At 42.7% G+C, this 21,081-nt stretch overlaps 1 protein-coding gene across 2 annotated transcripts in view; it reads left to right on the top strand.

Annotated features, from left to right (window-relative positions):
• The window catches only part of CRADD (CASP2 and RIPK1 domain containing adaptor with death domain), a 56,504-nt gene that overhangs the window by 23,725 nt on the left and 11,698 nt on the right, over positions 1-21,081 (top strand). The window contains exon 2 of one of the 2 annotated variants that reach the window (XR_011199197.1): positions 6,195-9,464. Coding sequence is in view for 1 of the 2 variants with exons in the window: in XM_069211855.1 (XP_069067956.1) it covers positions 17,630-17,780 (151 nt within the window). In the remaining variant the exon portion in view is untranslated. Of the gene's footprint in view, positions 1-6,194; positions 9,465-17,629; positions 17,781-21,081 lie in introns of those variants that run through there. The other variant, XM_069211855.1, reaches the window with a different exon arrangement.

Below are 21,081 nucleotides of genomic sequence, written 5' to 3'. Positions count from 1 at the left end.
CACTAGGAAAGTAACCAACAGAGGCCACTGACAGCTGTCAATGTCAAAAGCCAGAGCCTGGCCATCCAAGGTGCTCCGCCCTCTGATGTTTCTCAAAGTCGGGGACAGTAGCCCTGGGTGTTTTGCATCCTACTTCCACTCTTACTCCCACCTCTTCAAGGGGGGTATCCTGAGACTGGTCAAGTCAACCCAGGGACTGTACCCTGGGGCTGAACAGGGGTGACTCGCCCTTCACCCTGCCCTTCCATCTGGGTTTTCATACCCTTCACTTGGGAGTGGTACTCCAGAAAATAGAACTGTCAAGGCACCCTGGGTGGCTGCCCCTCCCAGTTTTGCTGACACCGGGGGCAACTCATTCCCCAGAATGCAGTCTGTGGGCATCTGGGGACTATCTGTGACCCTCCTCTGGGTCACCACCCAACCCTACCGCAGGGATACCAGGGCCAAAGGGTGGAAGAAGTTCTGCCCATGGGCTTGAGTTACCCTACACATCTGGCAGGTGTACTGCTCTGAAGAAATTAGGCTTTCCACTATCACGGTCTGGCTAGCCCTGATGTTCATCAGAGCAGTGACTGGGACCCCATTCACTTTCACTTGTTGGAAGTGACACCTCCCACCCTCACGGATCACCATTTCACCCTCCGAGCCTATCTCCCAGCTAAGGGAGATTATTGCATGGTCTATGACCAGTCCCTGAGAACTACATACCTCCAAAGCCATATCTACCACCCCTGTTGAGGACCTACCAGTGAGTGGTTTCTTAGGACAGACAGAATCCTCATGCTTGTGTCCCAACTGGGAACAATCAAAGCAGCAGGGTCAGAAATGGGGCACCTTGGGCCACCACCCACCAGAACCTTCTCCCTGTTTCCCAGAAGGGGCATGCATGGGAACCTTTACCCCTCCCCTTACTCTGGGACAGGACACAGCCTATTCAGGTGTGAGTGTGGCTGGGCCCAGCTTGTGCCAACCATCCTGGCAGTGATGTGGCTGTCGAGGAATACACAAAGCCCAACTGTCACCCCACACCCAGTCATGTGATCCATAGACAGGCTGCAAGCACCAAAGGCCAGACAATTCCAACGTTCTATAAGTGGAATTTTCAAAATTGTACTTTAAAATCTGACTTTACCATAAGTTAGGATATTAAATTCCAGTTCCAGAGATACCAGTCATTAGCTGGTGATCTATTCCCATTTGAAAATTACACTTAAAAAATATGATACGGTAATTCCAATGTTATCCTATGGGAGAGATGGACCCAAACAAGGAACAAATTTAAGAGTTTCTCACTACGAGGACATGTAAAACTTAAAAGAACTTGTCCTATTTTTAAACACATTGCATGCTGGCCTCTGGGATGTCCAGGTCATACCCTAAGAGTGACCTACATATTAAAAAGGAAAGTTTAGGCCTGGCAAAAGGTTTACTTTGCCAGGTCAAAATAGCAGTTTAAAGTGTACACACAGGCAGGCCTGAGACATGTAAAGGGCTACTTAAGTGGGTGGCACAATCAGTGCTGCACACCTACTAGTAGCATTTAATTTACAGGCCCTGGACACATCTAGCTCCGCTTTACTAGGGACTTAAAAGTAAATTAAATATGCCAATTGGGTATAAGCCAATTCTGCCATGTTTTAATGAGAGAGTAAATTTAGCACTGGTTAGGGGTCCTTGGAGTCCTAGGGCCAACATAAAACAAATTCAACAAAACAGGAAGAGGAAGGCAAAAAGAGATGATTTGACTTGTATTTAGAGAATTAATTTGTCTTCCTGATTTGTCTTTCCACTTGGACCACTGACCTTCTAGGCAGTGTTGTAGTGGCATTATCTGAAGATACACATTAAGGACTAGGAAGATGCATGATACCTTGGATCCCAGTAGGTATGAAATCTGTTGAGCTGTTCAATGTGGCATCTGCAGTAATTAGTGATAATTCTGCAAAATGGTGCACACACTGCCCTCGGAAGAACACACCTTTCCCTTTCGAGTGTCCAGAATGGCTCCTAGATAGTTGAGGAGCTGTACTGGAGACATTGACTTCTTGTGGTTGATTTGTAAGCCCTGCCATTGTAATAAGCTGTTTTGTGGTGTTAAACTCTAACTGTCTTTGATGAGAAGACTGTTCCTTTATCAACAATGCATCCAGGTTTGGATAAATCTGTATCTTTTCCCACTGGAGTTTCACTGCCACCACAGCCATGCATTTGCGGAATATTCTCAGGGAAGATTTCAGCCTAAACTGTACTTATTCTTTACTGATAATGAGCCTTTCCTATTGTGAATTCTAGAAACTTTCTGTGTTTACTGATACTAGCATTGAAAATAAGCATACTAACAATCCATACAGTACATCCACTCTCGCTTCTTAAGCTGTGGATATATCTGATGCAGTTTAGCATCCTGACCTTTTGTTTTTTTGATCTACTTATTTGTCTTAGGGCGAGGATCAGCCGGAATTCTCCTGTGAAACTTTTCATGGAAGCCAGAAAATATGTTGGATGGATTCCGTTTCCTCTTTGAGATGGAGTACTGGTTTCAATGATTGTTTTGGGGTAGAGATTTTACCTCCTTTTGCAATTGCAGCAATTGAGGTTTTGGCACTGTCTTTGGAGGTATTGATGAAAGAGGACCCTTGAATTGGATGGCGTGGCGATCCTGAATATTTTGCAAGGCCCATTTGTGTGTAGTTTACAATCTCCACTCTGCCAGATCGTTTGAAACAATCCCTCCCACCAAAATTTTAAACAAATCAGAGCTGAGGGAGTGGGCTCTTCACTGATTGGATTGTGAACAAGACTTTGACATGTAAGGACGCTGCAACTGTTGCTGCCCGCTTTCACAGCTGCCTCTACGATGGTATGGGGACTGCTGCTGTTGTTGCTGCTGTCTCTCAGTCAGAGGATAGACGGACGAGTGAGGGGATAGACCCATCTGTCTTGGTTGGTACCTTGAATCCCTTCCTCTTTACTGGCAGTGATAATACTTATTTTCCTCTAATCCTGCAGCCTTAAGGGTTTCTACCTCCTTCTTCTAACATTCCATCTCTGTGTTAGGAACAAGAAGAACCGCTCCAGTAAAAGAAAGCTTCATACGTAGTCTAAACCACAATGATCTATAGAGTGGGATGATATGACCAAATTCCGTAACAGCAGGAGCCCCAGAACCAATTGCTGCACTTTTAGATTGATTGGAAACAGTTTGCCCCTCTTGCAGTATCTCCAAGATATGTTCTCTCCTTCCTTAGGGAGGTGTACTGCCATTTGATGGAGTTTGTTTTGACCAATGACTTTGTGTTTCACCACTGCGCATATTAGTTGCTCAATGTTATTCAGTTTAGCTGCCTATTGACTTTGACATGCTATTAGATATTCTGCCTATTGGCTTTGACATGATATATATTATTCAGCTCCGCTGCCTATTGGCTTTGACATGATATCATATGTTACACTTTGTATTCAGCTCCGCTGCCTATTGGCTTTGACATGATATTATATATTGCATTTTGTATTCAGCTCAGCTGCCTATTGGCTTTGACATGATATTATACATTGCATTTTGTATTCAGCTCAGCTGCCTATGGGCTTTGACATGATATTATACATTGCATTTTGTATTCAGCTCAGCTGCCTATTGGCTTTGACATGATATTATACATTGCATTTTGTATTCAGCTCAGCTGCCTATTGGCTTTGACATGACACTAGACATTGCATTTGATATTTAGGTTAGCTGCCTATTGCCTTTAACATGACATTGCATTTGATATTTAGGTTAGCTGCCCATTGCCTTTAACGTGGAGTTAGACATTGCAGTTGAGAATCCAAGCTGTATTTTTCCAAGCTGTGTTTTTGCACCAGAGAACCAAGATGTTTTTCTCACAGTAGACTAGACATGATAAGAAAGAGTACATGGTGTTGTTCTCTCTGCTTGAGCTTGGGAACAGGAGTAGTCTTGGAGACCTGGCCAGTCTCCAAAAGGCTTGCTCAGTTTCCCAGGTCTGAGAGGAGGGGGCACACCTTTGTAACGAATGTAACAGGCTGCAGAGGGTCAGATTTGAATCTGCCGGACCTCGTGCTGGAGCTTGGCGCCAGCTGCCAGCAATCCCGTGTGGGTAGATGAATCTCTTTCTCGCGGCTGACAGGGGTCATCAGCTTGCAGACCTTAGAAAGATGAAGCTGTAAATAGTTCCCACACGGTGAAGTATTTGTTTTGCTTTGCATTCAATATCTTATAAATATAACCTGCTGTGTATATTGCAAACTGATATATTTTGTTTGATTAACGCGGACTTGAAAGCTACTAATTCGTCATTCATAAATATTGTGGTTGGGGAAGAATTACAACAATAAAAGTCTTCTTTGACCTCAGAAGTGCATTTCTGTTGTGTTATGTTAGTGCTTAGAAACTAGATAAGAGGAAAGCACTACAATTGGTACCAGGAGTGGGGTCGGTCATTAAGAGGTGATTAAGAGGGTGTTGACGAGTTGGTAGATTTCTAAGTGCACACTTTAAAAGTGTAATTGTTTTTGTTGTTTGGAGAATTACAGAAATTGATTTTTTTGTTTGGAGAATCACAGTAACACGACAGACCATGTCTGAAAATGCATGTGTAGCTAAACTGCCTGATACTGCTTTGAGAAATAATTTCTGTTGTACATATGTAGAAAAAGTGTCTTTTGGAAGTAATGATGACAGAAAGGTCTGGATACCTTTATCTGCTTACAGAGAAATGCAGGAGAAATGTAGGAAGTTGGAACATGAAAATAGGAATTTACGTGAGCAAATTAGCCCGACTGAAAGTTATAAAAATGAAGAATCTTTCTTTTCCCATTCCAGTAATGAGGGGGTTAAGACAGCTCCGAGCTGCACTGAGTTTTCGTGTGAGCCAGGGTTTTTGGCAGCCAAAATGCATTCCTTAACTGATAACACGGACGAGAGAGCTCAGAATGTGATTTACGAGTTACCGTTGCAAAATGCACAAGTAAAACCAAAGATTTTAGAGAAAGAGCCGACTTTCATTAGCTTGTTTGATTTTTGGAAAAAGAATAGCTCTCATTTGAGTGAAATCCTAACACTTTTGTATATGGTCACTGTGAAAAATGATATGCAGCTGCGCGCTTGTGATTTGGCAAATGAAATAATGCAGACTTTAGGTTTTTGCGCAGTGCAAGAAGGAAATACTTATGTACATTTAATTCAAGAACGAGGGAAGAAAATAGTGCCCCTAGCTAGAATCATACAATGGATCTGGTACTTGCAAGACAGGGCTAGAGTACCACAGATAAAAGAATTACCAATGAAATTGTGTGCACCATTTGAATTTGTGTCTACTGAAGATAAAAAGCATGTTTGTTTTACTAATGATTCATTGACTGAAATGTTTTTTTCTGGCACAGTAGAAGAAACAGCGTTGTATAATGTGTGTCAGATTTTAAAGCAAGAGCTACGTGAGATGTGTCATTTTTACGCTGATTTTTGGTTTATTGCTAATGTTTTAGCTGTTTGTTTTTACATATGGCTTGTACCTAACTGGTTCAATTACCTTGCAGATGTTAATGAGAAAAATTCAGAGAGAGAAGTGTACACCCAGAATTCTGCCTTAGTGGGGATGGCTAAGTGGGTGCCCCAGAAATGTGAACAGCTGAGAGAAAAGGCCACTTACAGGTGGGCAGAGATGAGAGAGATGCACATTCCCCTAGATTTGATAAAAACTGTGCATCACGCACAAAAGCAATCTGTCATGCAAGCAGTCACAGAGCAGTTGGGGAGAGGAAAGTTACCAGATCAGAAATGGCAAAGTGATCAGGTTTTAGGGAGAGTGATTGCTGCAGATTACCAAGGAAAAATCGAAATTATGCTGATACCTAGAAAAGAATCTGATTCATTGATACAAATTGGAGACAGAATGGCCCAAATTGACAAAAGTGCAGTGAATGGAGGTTTGATAAAGAATGAGTCTGCCCCAGCCCTTCTGACAGTGCAAGAAAAGGGAAGCTGTGGCGCAGCAGATAAAAACCTCAGTACTGATGTGTGGGCTGAAGCCCCAAGTGACCCTCCAGAACCTGCAGAAAATATAACAAAGGGCCCCAAAAACGTCCTGCTGATTATAAAACAGGGAAAGAAAGAGGAAGGGTACATTTTAAATGAAAAATGTTATTTGCAAGAAAAGTCATACTTGTTTCTTTTGCAGATCCTACCACGTTTCGCCACTGTCCCTGAGTGTGCTGTGTGGTCCCCCTTCCGGTGTGTGCGTGTGGGGTCGGGGAAGGGACTGAATCCCCAACCTGAACCTGGCTGAGTAAAGTGCCAGCACCATGGATCCATTTTGCGCACACTGCGCCTTCAGTTCAAGTTAAACTTGTTTGATTGCATTCTTCCACTGGAACTAAGCTGTGGTTTTTTTTTTCCCTTCTCGTATGGAACTCTGACTTTTGCTTATCTTCCAGAAAACCTTTCAGGTGGACCGTGCACCTTTACATGAGCAGAACTCATGCCACATCAAATTGCTAACACTGTTGAATTAGAGACTCACTCAGAGTATAAAACTTGCCCAGTCTTTTCTATGTAGATGTATCTGATGTGAAAGGTTATGAAATCAATGTGTTAATTCACTTCTATTGCTTTACAGGGATTGCTTTGATCAGCAGGGATTTGTTTTGACTTGCTGATAATGTTTTTTTGTGCTGATGTTTTTTGTTTGAAACAGGAGATATGTGAAACAAAAATTCATTGGTCAAAGGGCGGAATGTACTGCCATTTGATGAAGTTTGTTTTGACCAATGACTTTGTGTTTCACCCCTGCGCATATTAGTTGCTCAATGTTATTCAGTTTAGCTGCCTATTGACTTTGACATGCTATTAGATATTCTGCCTATTGGCTTTGACATGATATCATATATTATTCAGCTCCGCTGCCTATTGGCTTTGACATGATATCATATGTTACACTTTGTATTCAGCTCCGCTGCCTATTGGCTTTGACATGATATTATATATTGCATTTTGTATTCAGCTCAGCTGCCTATTGGCTTTGACATGATATTATACATTGCATTTTGTATTCAGCTCAGCTGCTTATGGGCTTTGACATGATATTATACATTGCATTTTGTATTCAGCTCAGCTGCCTATTGGCTTTGACATGATATTATACATTGCATTTTGTATTCAGCTCAGCTGCCTATTGGCTTTGACATGACACTAGACATTGCATTTGATATTTAGGTTAGCTGCCTATTGCCTTTAACATGACATTGCATTTGATATTTAGGTTAGCTGCCCATTGCCTTTAACGTGGAGTTAGACATTGCAGTTGAGAATCCAAGCTGTATTTTTCCAAGCTGTGTTTTTGCACCAGAGAACCAAGATGTTTTTCTCACAGTAGACTAGACATGATAAGAGAGAGTACATGGTGTTGTTCTCTCTGCTTGAGCTTGGGAACAGGAGTAGTCTTGGAGACCTGGCCAGTCTCCAAAAGGCTTGCTCAGTTTCCCAGGTCTGAGAGGAGGGGGCACACCTTTGTAACGAATGTAACAGGCTGCAGAGGGTCAGATTCGAATCTGCCGGACCTCGTGCTGGAGCTTGGCGCCAGCTGCCAGCAATCCCGTGTGGGTAGATGAATCTCTTTCTCGCGGCTGACAGGGGTCATCAGCTTGCAGACCTTAGAAAGATGAAGCTGTAAATAGTTCCCACACGGTGAAGTATTTGTTTTGCTTTGCATTCAATATCTTATAAATATAACCTGCTGTGTATATTGCAAACTGATATATTTTGTTTGATTAACGCGGACTTGAAAGCTACTAATTCGTCATTCATAAATATTGTGGTTGGGGAAGAATTACAACAATAAAAGTCTTCTTTGACCTCAGAAGTGCATTTCTGTTGTGTTATGTTAGTGCTTAGAAACTAGATAAGAGGAAAGCACTACAGAGGTCATCAGCAAATATAGATAGAGTTTCACGTATTGCTCTATTGTACTTCCCTAAGAATGCTGCTGCACTTGTAGTCTTAAAAGTCACAGCTGCAAAACCACCAATCTTTCTCAGCACTGTATCAAGTCTTTTGCTTTTTTCCTCTGGAGGGACTGATGTTTTAGGTGCTGAAACATGTCACTTTTTCGTATTAAAAACTATGACAGAATCTGTCTTGGTGTCCTGAGTCAAATAAATCGGATCTTGTTCAGAGGTTTTCTTTTTTTTTTTAGAAGCCAAGGGGTTTCTGCTTTCATTTTAGATGTAGTAAGAATATTTTCCTCCACTAGATCTGAAAATCAAGGTACCAAAGTTAATGTTGGTCTAGGAGAAGCCCTTGGTTGTAGTGTCGTCTCCTTTATGACTGACGCTGTTGTCAGAGGAGCCTGTAGCAGAATGTTCATTTTAGTAGCTCCTCTTAATAAAATATCCTAAAATGTTAGAACGCCGTTTACAGGTGATGACCTTAAGGGTGACGCTGCCAGAGAAGTTTGTGTATATGTGGAGTGAGTCGAACAAATGACTCTTGGATGGACAAGGCGAAAAAGAGGGAAATCTTATACTCCTCCTTGGCATAGCATGTCTTGGTGAAGTTTATTTGAGGTGACAACAGTGGAGTAGACGCACCATTGGCACTATCATTGGGCCTTGAGGCTGCATTGGTGTAGGTGGTATTTATTGGCAAGGTCGTGTCGGAAGTCTAAGTGGAAGATCCAATGGTCCAAGAATCCCCTTCAGTTTTGTAGAAAGAACTAAGGGAAAATTGGGTAAAGAAATGCAGAATGTGTTCTGAGATCCACTCGGCACAAGCCAGAAACAAGTATCGGCAATGCCAGTGGGTCTGGCTTTAAAGTAATATATAGTCATGTGACGCAATACAAGTAAATAGAATGGGACTAGATATGTGTTTGTGTGGAAGTAATGAACTGTAGTGAAGACCAGGTGAAAGTTGCACTGTCAAACCAAGCCTAAAAATCCATGTATGTTAATGACTGCTCTCTTCCCATCTGTTCTGCTGCCAGAGAAAAACAACATAAATGATCTAAGACACTTTAATATCATTCCAGTGTCGTGTGTGCACTTGAATGTTCAGGTTTAGCCAGCTAGATTAATAAACAAAATGAAGACAGCTGGTGGAGGGAAGTGTCTTTTTTGTGGATGCACACAACCTCTGCCCATTCAAAACATGTACTCCTGGCTCCCAGCTTGTGGGCAGAACCAAAGTCCCTCTATAGTGATGCTTAAATAATTGTCTGGTGACAGCTACACAATCAAGTCAGACTACAAAAAGAACTAGGGCTGTGAGGCTGTCAGTACAGTGCGTGTTGAGAAAGGCACGCTGCTGACATCTTAAAGTAATAGTGTAGTTTTCTCTGCAGCTTCTGAACCTTTGACTTGACAGGAACCTTCTCCTTAATTTTTCTCTATTCCTAAATTGATGTTACAGTTTATGTTGAGTAGTATACATCATTGTCTTCAGCTAGGTACTGCAATGCGTTCTTACTTCATTTAGAAATCATTTCTTAATAAAGAAAATGAATAAAATCTGGCCTGTCTTGTTGATTATGGGGGTATCATCAGACCATGGATGTTAAGGTGTCTCATCTCAAACAACAGATAGACCCTGATATTTAGGAGGAAGTGTTGCGGGATCCCTGCACATGGCTGGGAATCAGTGAGGAGCCTATGATGCAGAACAGTTTGCTTAGTACTTCGAGGAATTTGGCCAGGTGAGGCAATGATTGTGCCTCTGTAGCGGATGTCAGTATGGAAGGGACAGTGGAGGAACATGAGTCCAATATCAGTACAGAGTGGCAAAACACCAGCTCTTCAGAAAAGTGACTTAATAATTGTGAATTATATTATAATTAGTCTTTAGAACTCTGCTCAAAAACGTTTGCCACTCTACACTTTACCAAATGAAGGTTCCATGCTCAGACCTTGCAACAGGCCTTATGTCCAAAATACATTTTGTTTTCCTTAATCCCCTACATTTGTAGGAGCAACCTATGCCCCAATGTGCATGTTACTCAAGTAAATTGGTGAATTAGTAAACAATTTCCCTTAAATATCTAAAAAACACTGTTAAATCTACAATTATTATAAACATCTTTTGACTCATAAAGTGAGATAAAGAATATGGCCCTCATTACAACATTGGTGGTATTGACGGCCGCCAACATACCGCTGCCGTGGCTACCAGCCGGCAATTTGTATTATGACTGCCGATGGTCATGACGGCGGTAAGGCGGTAAGGCAGCAAAACACCGCCGACCGTATCATGAGCAATTATACAGCCTGGCAGAGTTTTGCTGGCGGACGCAGCTGCTGACAGCAGCGCCGCTGACCGTTTCCAGCTAGAGGACCCCCTGCAAGCAGGTAAGTCGGGTTCTCCGACCGGAGAAGGGGGTGTGGGGTATCGTGTGTATGTGTGGGCGGGGGGATGTACGTTTTGGAGTGCGCGCATGCAGGTGTGAGTCGCGTTGGATGCATGCGGGAATGAGTGATTGTGAGTGTTGTGTGTTGTGGCTGCATGTGTGTGTCAAGGTATGTTGGTGTGTGTTGTGGTGTGTGGGTATGATAGTGATAGTGCCTACCGCCATGGTTTTCATGGCGGTACAAAACCACAGAAACCATGGTGGTAGGCCAGGTCGTAATCCCGAAGGCGGGAATGTGACGGCCGCCGGCCCGGAGACCGAAGTCTCCAGCCCAGCGGCCATTACCACCCTGGCAGTCGGTGTGTTAAAATGGCGGTTTTGGATGGCGGTAACTGCCAGGGTCCAAATCTCATTTCTTTTACCGTCGGCCTGTTGGTAGTATTACCGCCGCTTTAACACCGACCGCCAGGGTTGTAATGAGGGCCTATGTCTTTAAACTGCAGTGGAAGAAATAGACCCTTTAACTTTATAAGTAGTACTAGAAAGAAGAGATGTTAGGGTTCATATGTTTGAGACAGAAAATGGTATTAAGCTGTTCATGTGATGTACTAAACACACTCTTAAGTAGTAGGGGCCTGGAAAAAATTGCTTGCATACATTCCAAGTTCTTTGCTCATGCCAGAGAGACTTCACTCGTTTGGAAAGCATTCTTGTTAATACATCTTTACTGAGTGGAGGTCCTGTCTAGCAGTGACATTGACCTATCCCATTCACATAATACAGATCTCAGGTATTGCGTGCATGTCTCATAAAGAAGGGAGAAGATATAGATTGATTATCAGTTGCAAATGAAGCAAGGGCTACTGTATCAATATTTCTACAGCAAGGCACTAAAATGTTTCATGTTGTTTAGTGCTTAATGTATAAGAAGATTGTTCCCTCAAGTAATGTTCTGTTACCGCCTTATTTTTTCAACTCATTGAAAGCGAAGTAGAGCTATGTGTTAATGAGGAAATATCTTTAGAATAAAGTGATATTGAAGAATCGTCTTTAAATAAAAACAGCTTTTCATTTACCATTGACAATTAAGAAGAAACCATTATGAGGATACTAAAATGATGAAAATCCCTGACAACATCCCTAACCTACACTTCAAACTTAAGACTTACGTTATTCTTCACGTTAGACTGAGGCCTAACAGTATACATATACATATATCTATCTACCTGAACACAACCATAAGACGAGCCCTAAACATGGCACTAACATTAATCAAAGCTTAATTCTACCCCATACCCAAACTGCAGCCCTCAAACTTGATCATGCATTGTCACCTAACACGATACCTCCTTTTAACAACCCCAAACCTAGAATGCTTTAATTATTAATGTAGTCCTTGATATGTTTTCTTCATTATTACTGAAAATTCTTAATTCTATTTTCTTTATAACACGTTTCTTGGTATTGATTTCTTCTTTCTCAGTTCTATGGAAAACACACAGTACTGGCCCCCTCAGGTGTCTGCATGATGGTTGTCTTCAACAAAAGCTTGCTACTTAGAAATCCCTGTGAAAGTCTACATAAGAACAAGAGCTTCCATGCACTTCAGTAATCACCTTTTCTTCTTGAGCATCCAGTCAGCCAGGCTTACTTACCAAGAAGTCACATGTTGCTCATCACACAAAAGTTTAGCGCACCTTTTCACCCTCACACCTCCTGCGTCCTTTAAGCCCGGTTTCACTAGTTTTCTGGGAGTGAAGTGAAGATATGTGAGGTTTTTTGTTGTTGCAGTAGATGCCTAAAACTGGACCAAATATAACTTGACAGGGTAACTGCCCTCCTCATAAGATTTCTCAGTACACAAAGACAACATAAGCAAATATCAAGGAAATGATTACAGTTTAATAGTCTCTATGTTTGGCCATGTTACCAACATACATCATAGAAATGGGAATGGTCCCCTGTATTTTGTTCTTCTTCATGTTGGTTACGCACAGCCATCCTACTTTTTGTCTATTATTTATGATCTTGCTATCTTTGTTTTTTTTTCCTTCAGGAGAATGTCATTGGTGGGAACTGTTCTTCCATTCTTTCACTCCAGTACATCACGTTTTCAGAAGTTCCTCTTTTAAATTCTAGAAGATATATTATTTTGCTTTGATGGAGGGTGCCGTACGTTTTGTGGCATAGAACAACATTGCTTATACCTCTTGCTACAAACATTTCTTCTTTACTGCGATTAGAGCTTACCTCTTTTTTATCGTTTCTGGCATCACATTTGAGTATAGGTAAATGATGTGTTCCTGGAAGCTTAGCTATCTTTTTAGATTCACTTCTTTCTTTATCCTTTAAGGCCATCACTCAAAATATTAAGGTTGGGCCCCCCCATCACTCTTCCTCTGCAGTGGATCCTCTGTTGGGCTTCATCCTGTGGCCTTGGTCAACGTATATTGCATCACTTTTAGTACTTTTGGAGCCGAACCCCGATAATCATCTACACCTCAATATTTGATCACCCCAAACTTACCAAAACAATATTCCCCAAAATCTCTGATTGATCTAGCAGTTAGAGAATACACTCCTCATCAGGAAAAACACAATTTAGCAGAATTAAACAAAAAAATTAGGGGCATAAAGAACTGAGTTCTAAATCAATAAATAAAGCAAAAAGAATGATTATTACAGAATAATCAAAGGTGATAAAAGGAGAAATACGCATGAATCACCATAATTGCTCAATACAGAAGTATATAATAGATGCAAAATCATGAACCCCAGTTAGGCATATTCAAAGCAAACATTGTAAGTGTCAGAATCATGCAGAGCGCCAGCAGCATAACCGGTCACCTACAAGGAAATGGGCAAAGTAATCCCACAAAACACTAGTTCCGTGAGGTTTATAGAAAAATCACACAAACTGTCAATAGATTCTGCAAACTCAGCATGGTATGATCATGATTAGGGTCACATTTGGCAAATCAGGAACAACAACATACTAATTAAAAACTATGCAGTTATTTAACACTGACCTATTTCTGAAGGTAAGAGACATTTTTCATTGCTTCCTCATCAATTGCACTCTGGATATATATTATACAAATGAAACATTTGTTGAATAATGGCTCATATAACTATCACGTTTTCAGTGGAACTTCCAGTGGAAGAAAATGATACTTTAGATACATCAGGGAAGCCTCATTCACAATGCACACTTTGTAACAAGATATTATACAACACTAGTGCATTGATGTCATCCAATCGATGCTTTGCAGAAACAAGGGGAGAGAAGGTTTTGCAGCAGTATACTGATTGGGAGGGGGAACGAGCAGGAGAAGTTGAACAAAACATAAGGATCTGCGTCCATTTTAAAAAATAATTGTGTACCACACAAACATGTGGCATAACTATTTGAAGCATTATCTAGACTTGTAAATGACTAGGTAACTTGTTTCCTGTCCAACTTCATCAATTCATGTGGTACAACTTTATACATCATTAAAACTAAACCATGTCAAAAATAATTTTCACACAATATATAAAATATTATATATAAAAATATGCTATAATAATTCTTCATGATCCTGTTGTCAGTAAAGAATTAGGATCCCTTCTTTAGAGTGTCTCAGTACTTTCCTATCATTATCTGCATTTTTCACCATCCCTGATCTGTATGGAAGGGGCTTGTTTTCTTTGATTATTGTAGACAATTGTTTAGCTCACAGGTGAGTTTAAAGACCTCACTCGTCTGTTACATTGAGAACTCCATCTTGCCCTATGCGTTATTGGTCCTTTTCTCCAGCAGCATCGTTCAGCTTATTAGAGTTCCATTGAGATGGAAAAACAATTTTTTAATTCTGTCTAATGCCACCAGCACCAGACTCAGGTCTCCTGGGGCTTGGTCTTTATTTTGCTTTCCTATGTTTAGGACCCAGGTTCTTTCCCTTTGGGCGTGGAATGGATTCCTGAGTCTAGGATGGCCTCCTCTTTGTGGTTAAGTCCTTCTTCACTGTTTACTATGGGTCAGGCATTTGATCCATCTGGTCTACCTTACTTGGCACGATTGTCCGGATCTGCCCCCAATCCTATGTACCTCGGTTTATGGCCTTGATGGTCAGGTCCCCCCAACATTTGCTGTCTCCCACTGCTGCATACCTCTTTGGTCCTGGTCGACAAGAACGCCTAGCGCTGAGCTGGGCAACTACAGCACTGTTCAGTTGCGCCTCTGTATCCTCTGCTTTCTGTAGAGTTCTCTCACCAAAGGTCAGCAACGCCTCTTTGCAGCACAAGTTGCCATGTTTTACAGGTGGATCTTATTCACTGGCTTTGTACTCCAGATTGTCGACAATGAGCTAGCCGTGCTCAAAGTGCACACTTTTGTACTGCCCTCTTAGGCTACCGTGTTATGCTTGGGATGAGTGCCACTTCCAACAATATTAAGGGTTTTATAAATCCAGTTTTTGTGCTAGTTTATGGAGCCCAAAGACAATTCGGTCATCTTTTGGATAGCTGGCCATGCCCCATCTTCTTTTGAGGGCTTGACTTTGGAGCTGAACTCTTTTATTCATCAGTGTGCATCTCCAATTCGCAAAGAATTTATTCTACAAACATAACAAACTATGGATTCTCAAAACAGTCACAACAGGGTATATGATTTTGCTAAAGTAGAACAGATCAAACATAAGTTTAAAAGAGTTTGTTGAATACACCTTCCTTCAAATGAGTTGCATGTAATTCAACATCATCAGTTTATGTTGATACCCCTAAAGCAGAACAAAAAAGTTAAATGAGCTTTACTATCAAATATTCAAATAATGAATGGAATAAATTATACAAGATAACATGAGAGCTTAAAAAGGTAAATCCCATTACAATAATATGTTGGGAAGCTTAATTATTGTCTGTTAGCACAAGTCATTAAACTGTTTAGTAGCTGTCGACAGCTGATCAATCAGGCAAGAAGGCTGATGCATATTCAGCAATATTTGCCTAAGACTACCGTAGGTAATAAACCGCATGTGGTGTCATTTAATTAGATCAGAGATCCTTATAAAACCCATCTCTGCAGTAGGGCAAACCACCAGTGTTTTGAGAGTATCCAAGCATCCAAATTGCATGCAGGGCTGAATGGGGAAGGACACAGAAGGTGCCATGGGGGAAAGAAGGAAGAACGAGTGGGCTTCCAAAGAGTAAGGTTTAGGCATCAGGCAGAGGGCAGGCTGAAGGGGCGCCACCTGCAAAAGAGAGACCTCTGCACTCATCGGAAGCCATGGGCATGGGAGCTATGACATGGTGAATGTAGAAAGAATACCACTTGAGGGATATTGGGAATGTGGGACTGAAGCCCGGAGGTCAGACATGAGATGCAAAAGTAGCAACCAGAACAAGGTGCTCGTATACATAAGTAACAAGGAAAGCTGGGAGATCAGACCTGTGGAAATCAAGGAACCCTGAAGAAGAAGGCAAACACATGGGAAAGAGATGGTGAGAAGCAAAATGTGGTGCGGTCAAACTTAATTAAAGAGATTCACAATTCAGGACGAGAAGGAGCACATGAACAGAAGATTCTGTCTATTAAGAGGAGATAAGCCGAAAAGGGACATTGGAAGGGTCATAATGATAATCACTTGGGCCCTGTGACAAAAATAAGAAACCATGTTTTTTGGTATGGAGGAATTATTATATGATGATTTCCTTAAGAATGTATGTGGTTTGCTGTCATCCGAAAAGTTTTTCTTGTACTTTAAATTCATCACCTGTTGGCACAAAATATCACTGTTTGGTAGGCACTGAGGTCGAGTGAGATGCTCTGTGACAATTGTTTGATAGATGTTTTCTTATTATCCTTCGCATGAATGTAGCTGCAGTAGTTCCTATGTGCATGGACAGCAGTGCATAAACCCTATGAATGTTATGTTCCACCTTATGCTCTAACCAAGTCTATCTTTATCTTCTGAGAACTCAGTTAACTTTGTCAGAACCTTATTAAAGTAGGTAATGAGCATTGGTTCCTTAATGTTGGATGTTTCACAAAACAACAATGCATCAGTTTCTCTGCCTTTCTTGTATTTTAGGTACATATTATTGGTCTTTCTGTGCATGCTTAATGGCTTATCTCCAAACCTAATCCAATAACGTGGAGATGTGTTTACAGACACACGCTACCTTTGTGTTGTATCCACTTTGCTAAAAGCCTCCAAGAGTCATGAAATTCGGCATGGCATTTGTGAAAACGTGATACATTTTTGTGGCAGCTACACTCCAAGAAAACCTTGCAAAACTCATTACTGACACTGTATTGTATTTGCACTTTAATGATGTTTGACTACTTCTGCCCATTAGGCAATCTCACATGCTTTACAGCCAGGGCGGGCCACATTGCCAGGGAGCAACAAGAGGCCACAAATATGTTCTGAGCCACACAACCCTGAGATGAAATGACCTACTGTTAACAGCTCAAGCATTTTCTGAATCTCGGTTTTCTAATTTGGGGGCGGGGCCTGAGGGTAGGTGTAAAAGGCAACATAGCACAAACCTGTGATATGTAGTGTTCTTCGGATGGCTCTTGACTTTCTCCAGTCTTCTCCTTACTCTGCAAAACTTAATGTTGGAACAAAAGCAAATATTCACCCAGCTCGGTAGCAAACTGCTCGCTTCATATCAAAACAAAATATTACTTTATAGTTATTTATGCTTTGGCCATTAGGAATCATTGTTGGGCAGTTTACAGATGATATTGTCTTTGCCTGATCACAGAAACTAAACACTGGTTGCATGTTAATTGATGGTCCTTGCCGTGTCACATATTGGATCAAACTGCCTCAGACCTAAATTATATGATGCTCACTTCGAGTTCCATGCCTTCCTTTTTAAGAATTTTAGTTTACACACATTGATAATGCGTACTCACTAGTGGTTTTAAAAATAAATATTTCTGCTTCACTTATAGCTGCATGTGCAGTGTACCTTACTGAGAAAGTAAGAAAGCAACAACTTGATTTGAACAAAAATTGATAAACTGGCCCACAAAATCAAACTGAATTGTTTGTTTATTGGACCTATTATTCCTTGGGTAACATTAAACTATTTAAAAATACTGTGCATTTAGCCTTATTGCGCCAATATTTGGGATCTTATTTATTCAATGTCTAATAAATCTGAACATTGTACTGCAATTTGTGAAAAATGTAAACACAAACCTACTTCAAGTTGGTTGCTGACACACTCCAGATTGTAGCTTCACACAGAATACTTATGAGAAATGACGTTTTCTCTCTCAGAGCCATGATATCACCAACAGCCTCGCTGCAGACACATCAGTTGCAAGAATTCAGCCCCCAATACAGAGTTCAGTGCGAGTTAAGCGTGAGCAAGGCAGTCCGGAGAAGCAGGTGTTGGAACGGAGACCGGAGAGCAGGGACTGGGGCAAGGGTAAGACGGAGGAAGCACGGTGGCATGGAGTGAGTGGGGGCAGTGTGGACAGTGTGAGGTGGGAGAGCGGAGCAGGGAGTGGGAGAGGGGGGAGTGTGGAGCCGTGTGAGGCGTTTGGTCCGCGGGGGCCATTGCAAGCTTTCACTTTCACTGTGCAAGGCATCACTCCCACCTGGCGCTCACCACTCGCCGGCCGTCTGCCATCCTTCCAGCCCACCGCCCTATAGCTCTCCTCAGACTGTCCCCCGAAGGTCCCACGCCTCACTGCCTTACCCCCCCCCCCCCCCCCCCCCCCACCACCACCACCTTTACAAATTGACGCTTAACCCGCTCCCCAGTACTTCAACTGCTCTCTCCTGTGCACTAAGCACCTTTGCCACTTACTCGCAGTGACTCACCGTCTGTGGCGGGCAGGGGGGACAGTTGGCGGCTGGTGGAGTATCTGGCAAAAGGGTGCGAAGCTCTCGCACGACACGGAGACGGCTGCCATTCGGCAGGTGTGGCTTGTGCATGCGAAGGGGGTCTGACTCTACAGTGGAAAGCGGTCTTACTTTGCAAAATCACTGAGTTCCTGAGTGCTTAAGGTGTTTGTACCTGGAGAAAGGGGTCCCTGTTGGGCTGCTCGTGCCACCCTGCTGTGGTCCGCAGGTGGTAGGCAGCCCCAGCAAAATATTTGCGAACAGCATCCAAATTCAAGGGAAATTCAAGGAGCAACACAAGAAAGAGAGGCCAGCTATGTAAACAACTACCCCAAAACACCCCAGTCAAGTTAAAGAGCCCTGTGAATGAGTCAACAGCTTTGTAATAACTCTTGGAGCTCAAGCTGAGACCAATTGAAAAACCCCCTACTGAAACCAGCTTTGTTTGGGGTCACATTCCTCAAGGAAAGAGTGGGGAATAAAGCGGTTGGCAGCTGTTCACGAGTTAACTGCGGATTTCTCACAAGCTACTTATAGGCAAGGGCAATGCGCTCCGGGAAACCACGGGGGCCACGAGTGTGGGGGTAGTAGAAGGACAACAAAGAGAGCAAGGCATAACTCAACTGAAAATGCCTCAGTGATATGCCTCGACAACTGCACTAAGGATGAAAAAACGCCTACTGTACCACAGGCATCAAAGAAGCTAAAATCACAGCCCCAGAAAAAAAGAGGGCTATAAAATAACAGATTTCCTCGTGACACGGTACACAGAGCCAGAAGAGGCTAGGAATGACAACAAGCAAGGCATCACTGGGGTGGCTTCTGTCTCCAAAGCTGAGGCAAGCATCCACGGGGTGTCAAAGTTCAGTTCAAAGAGCCAAAGCAAAACGTCATGGACGCCAGGAATAAGGAAGAGGATAGACGATAAGGCACACTTGACTGAGTCTTTCATCTCCAAACTTCTGCAATTGGGTGTATGTCAGTGGAAGACTAGAACCAGATAATCACTCAGGGCAGCCAGAGATGTCTGAAACGCAGGACCAGCACCTAATGGAACTTTTCAAAGCAGACTCCATCATGCACGAAGCCAGCGCCCCACCAATTAAGAATTTATTGGCTCCTCTTTTTGGACAACAGCAGGAGGAAGGGGGTCAAATGGACAACACAACAGTCAGTCTAGGTCTGTTCCTAGAGCGTATGAGCAGCTCACCGAATAAGGAAAAACCACTCAGGGTATGTCAATCCCTTTTAAATTCAAGGAAGTGCCCTCAGCAATCAGACTCTAGCATGATTGAGATAGCCAAACCAAGCTGTGCATTTTTTGACCAAAGTCAAATCAACAAGGAGGAAGTGACAACAGGAATTCTTAAAGCAGAGGTTCCAGCCATCTTGTGCGGAGTAGATGCAATGTCGTCAGCAATTAACTATCAGGCCGATTATCAGGAGCTTCAAGTGGATCTTTTAAACATATTGGCAGAACACATCGTAAGGTGTAGACTCAAAGCTGCAAGCCCTTAGGCCCATATTTATACTTTTTGACGCTAAACTGCGCTAACGCAGTTTAGCGTCAAAAAATTTAGCGCCGTCTAACGCCATTCTGAAGCGCCATGCGGGCGCCGTATTTATGGAATGGCGTTAGCCGGCGCTAGCAGACCGGCGCTGCCTGGTGTGCGTGGAAAAAAACCACGTAGACCAGGCAGCGCCGGCGTAGGGGGAAAATGGCGTTAGGGCGTCTTAAAATGGGGCAAGTCAGGTTGAGGCAAAAAAATTGCCTCAACCCGATTTGCGCCATTTTTTTCGACGGCCAGACGCCATTTAAATGACTCCTGTCTTAGTAAAGACAGGAGTCATGCCCCCTTGCCCAATGGCCATGCCCAGGGGACTTATGTCCCCTGGGCATGGTCATTGGGCATAGTGGCATGTAGGGGGGCACAAATAAGGCCCCCCTATGCCACCCAAAAAAAAAAAAAAAATGTAAAAAATTATACTTACCTGAACTTACCTGAATGTCCCTGGGGTGGGTCCCTCCATCCTTGGGTGTCCTCCTGGGGTGGGCAGGGGTGGCAGGGGGGGTCCCTGGGGGTAGGGGAGGGCACCTGTGGGCTCATTTTGAGCCCACAGGCCCCTTAACGCCTACCCTGACCCAGGCGTTAAATAGTGGCGCAAATGCGGGGTTTCTTGACCCGCCACCTCCCGGGCGTGATTTTTGCCCGGGAGTATAAATACGACGCATTTGCGTCGCCGTCATTTTTTTAGACGGGAACGCCTTCCTTGCATCTCATTAACGCAAGGAAGGCGTTCACGCCAAAAAATGACGCTATTTGCCCATACTTTGGCGCTAGACGCGTCTAACGCCAAAGTATAAATATGGCGTTAGTTTTGCGCCCAATTTGCGTCGAAAAAAACGACGCTAATTCGGCGCAAACGGAGTATAAATACGGGCCTTAATGACTTAATTCAGAGAGCACAAAAGCATAATTATACCGAGCAAGTCTCGTGCCAATGCACTACAGCAGGCAAAAAGCCTGAAGTCTTGTCTTTGATCCTTAATGAAATACTTCTGGAAGTTAGGGCCCAAGCTTCAAGACCAATGGAAAGGCATCAGGGCCTTGAATTTGATGTAAAAGACATAAGAGATGCAAATATGCAGGATGTTGAAGATGTTCTCAAATGGGTGGCCACCACCATTTCCCCCCAGACAAGCACAGAAATCAGCAAGGACGTCCAGATTAACACAGGCGACATAAAAACGATAGATCATCAGTTTGTAAGCCACAAACCGGGGACTACGTGGGAGAAATAATAAAGGTACTGCAGTCCCAGCATCACCAAGCTATATTGCTCATTTCCAGTGACTTCAACTTAGACTTAGCTTATGCAAG

This window comes from Pleurodeles waltl, chromosome 10 (genome assembly GCF_031143425.1).
Source record: "Pleurodeles waltl isolate 20211129_DDA chromosome 10, aPleWal1.hap1.20221129, whole genome shotgun sequence".
Taxonomy (NCBI): Eukaryota; Metazoa; Chordata; class Amphibia; order Caudata; family Salamandridae; genus Pleurodeles; species Pleurodeles waltl.
Note: the sequence above shows the minus strand (reverse complement) of the source record. Positions and strands in the feature narration are given on the sequence as shown.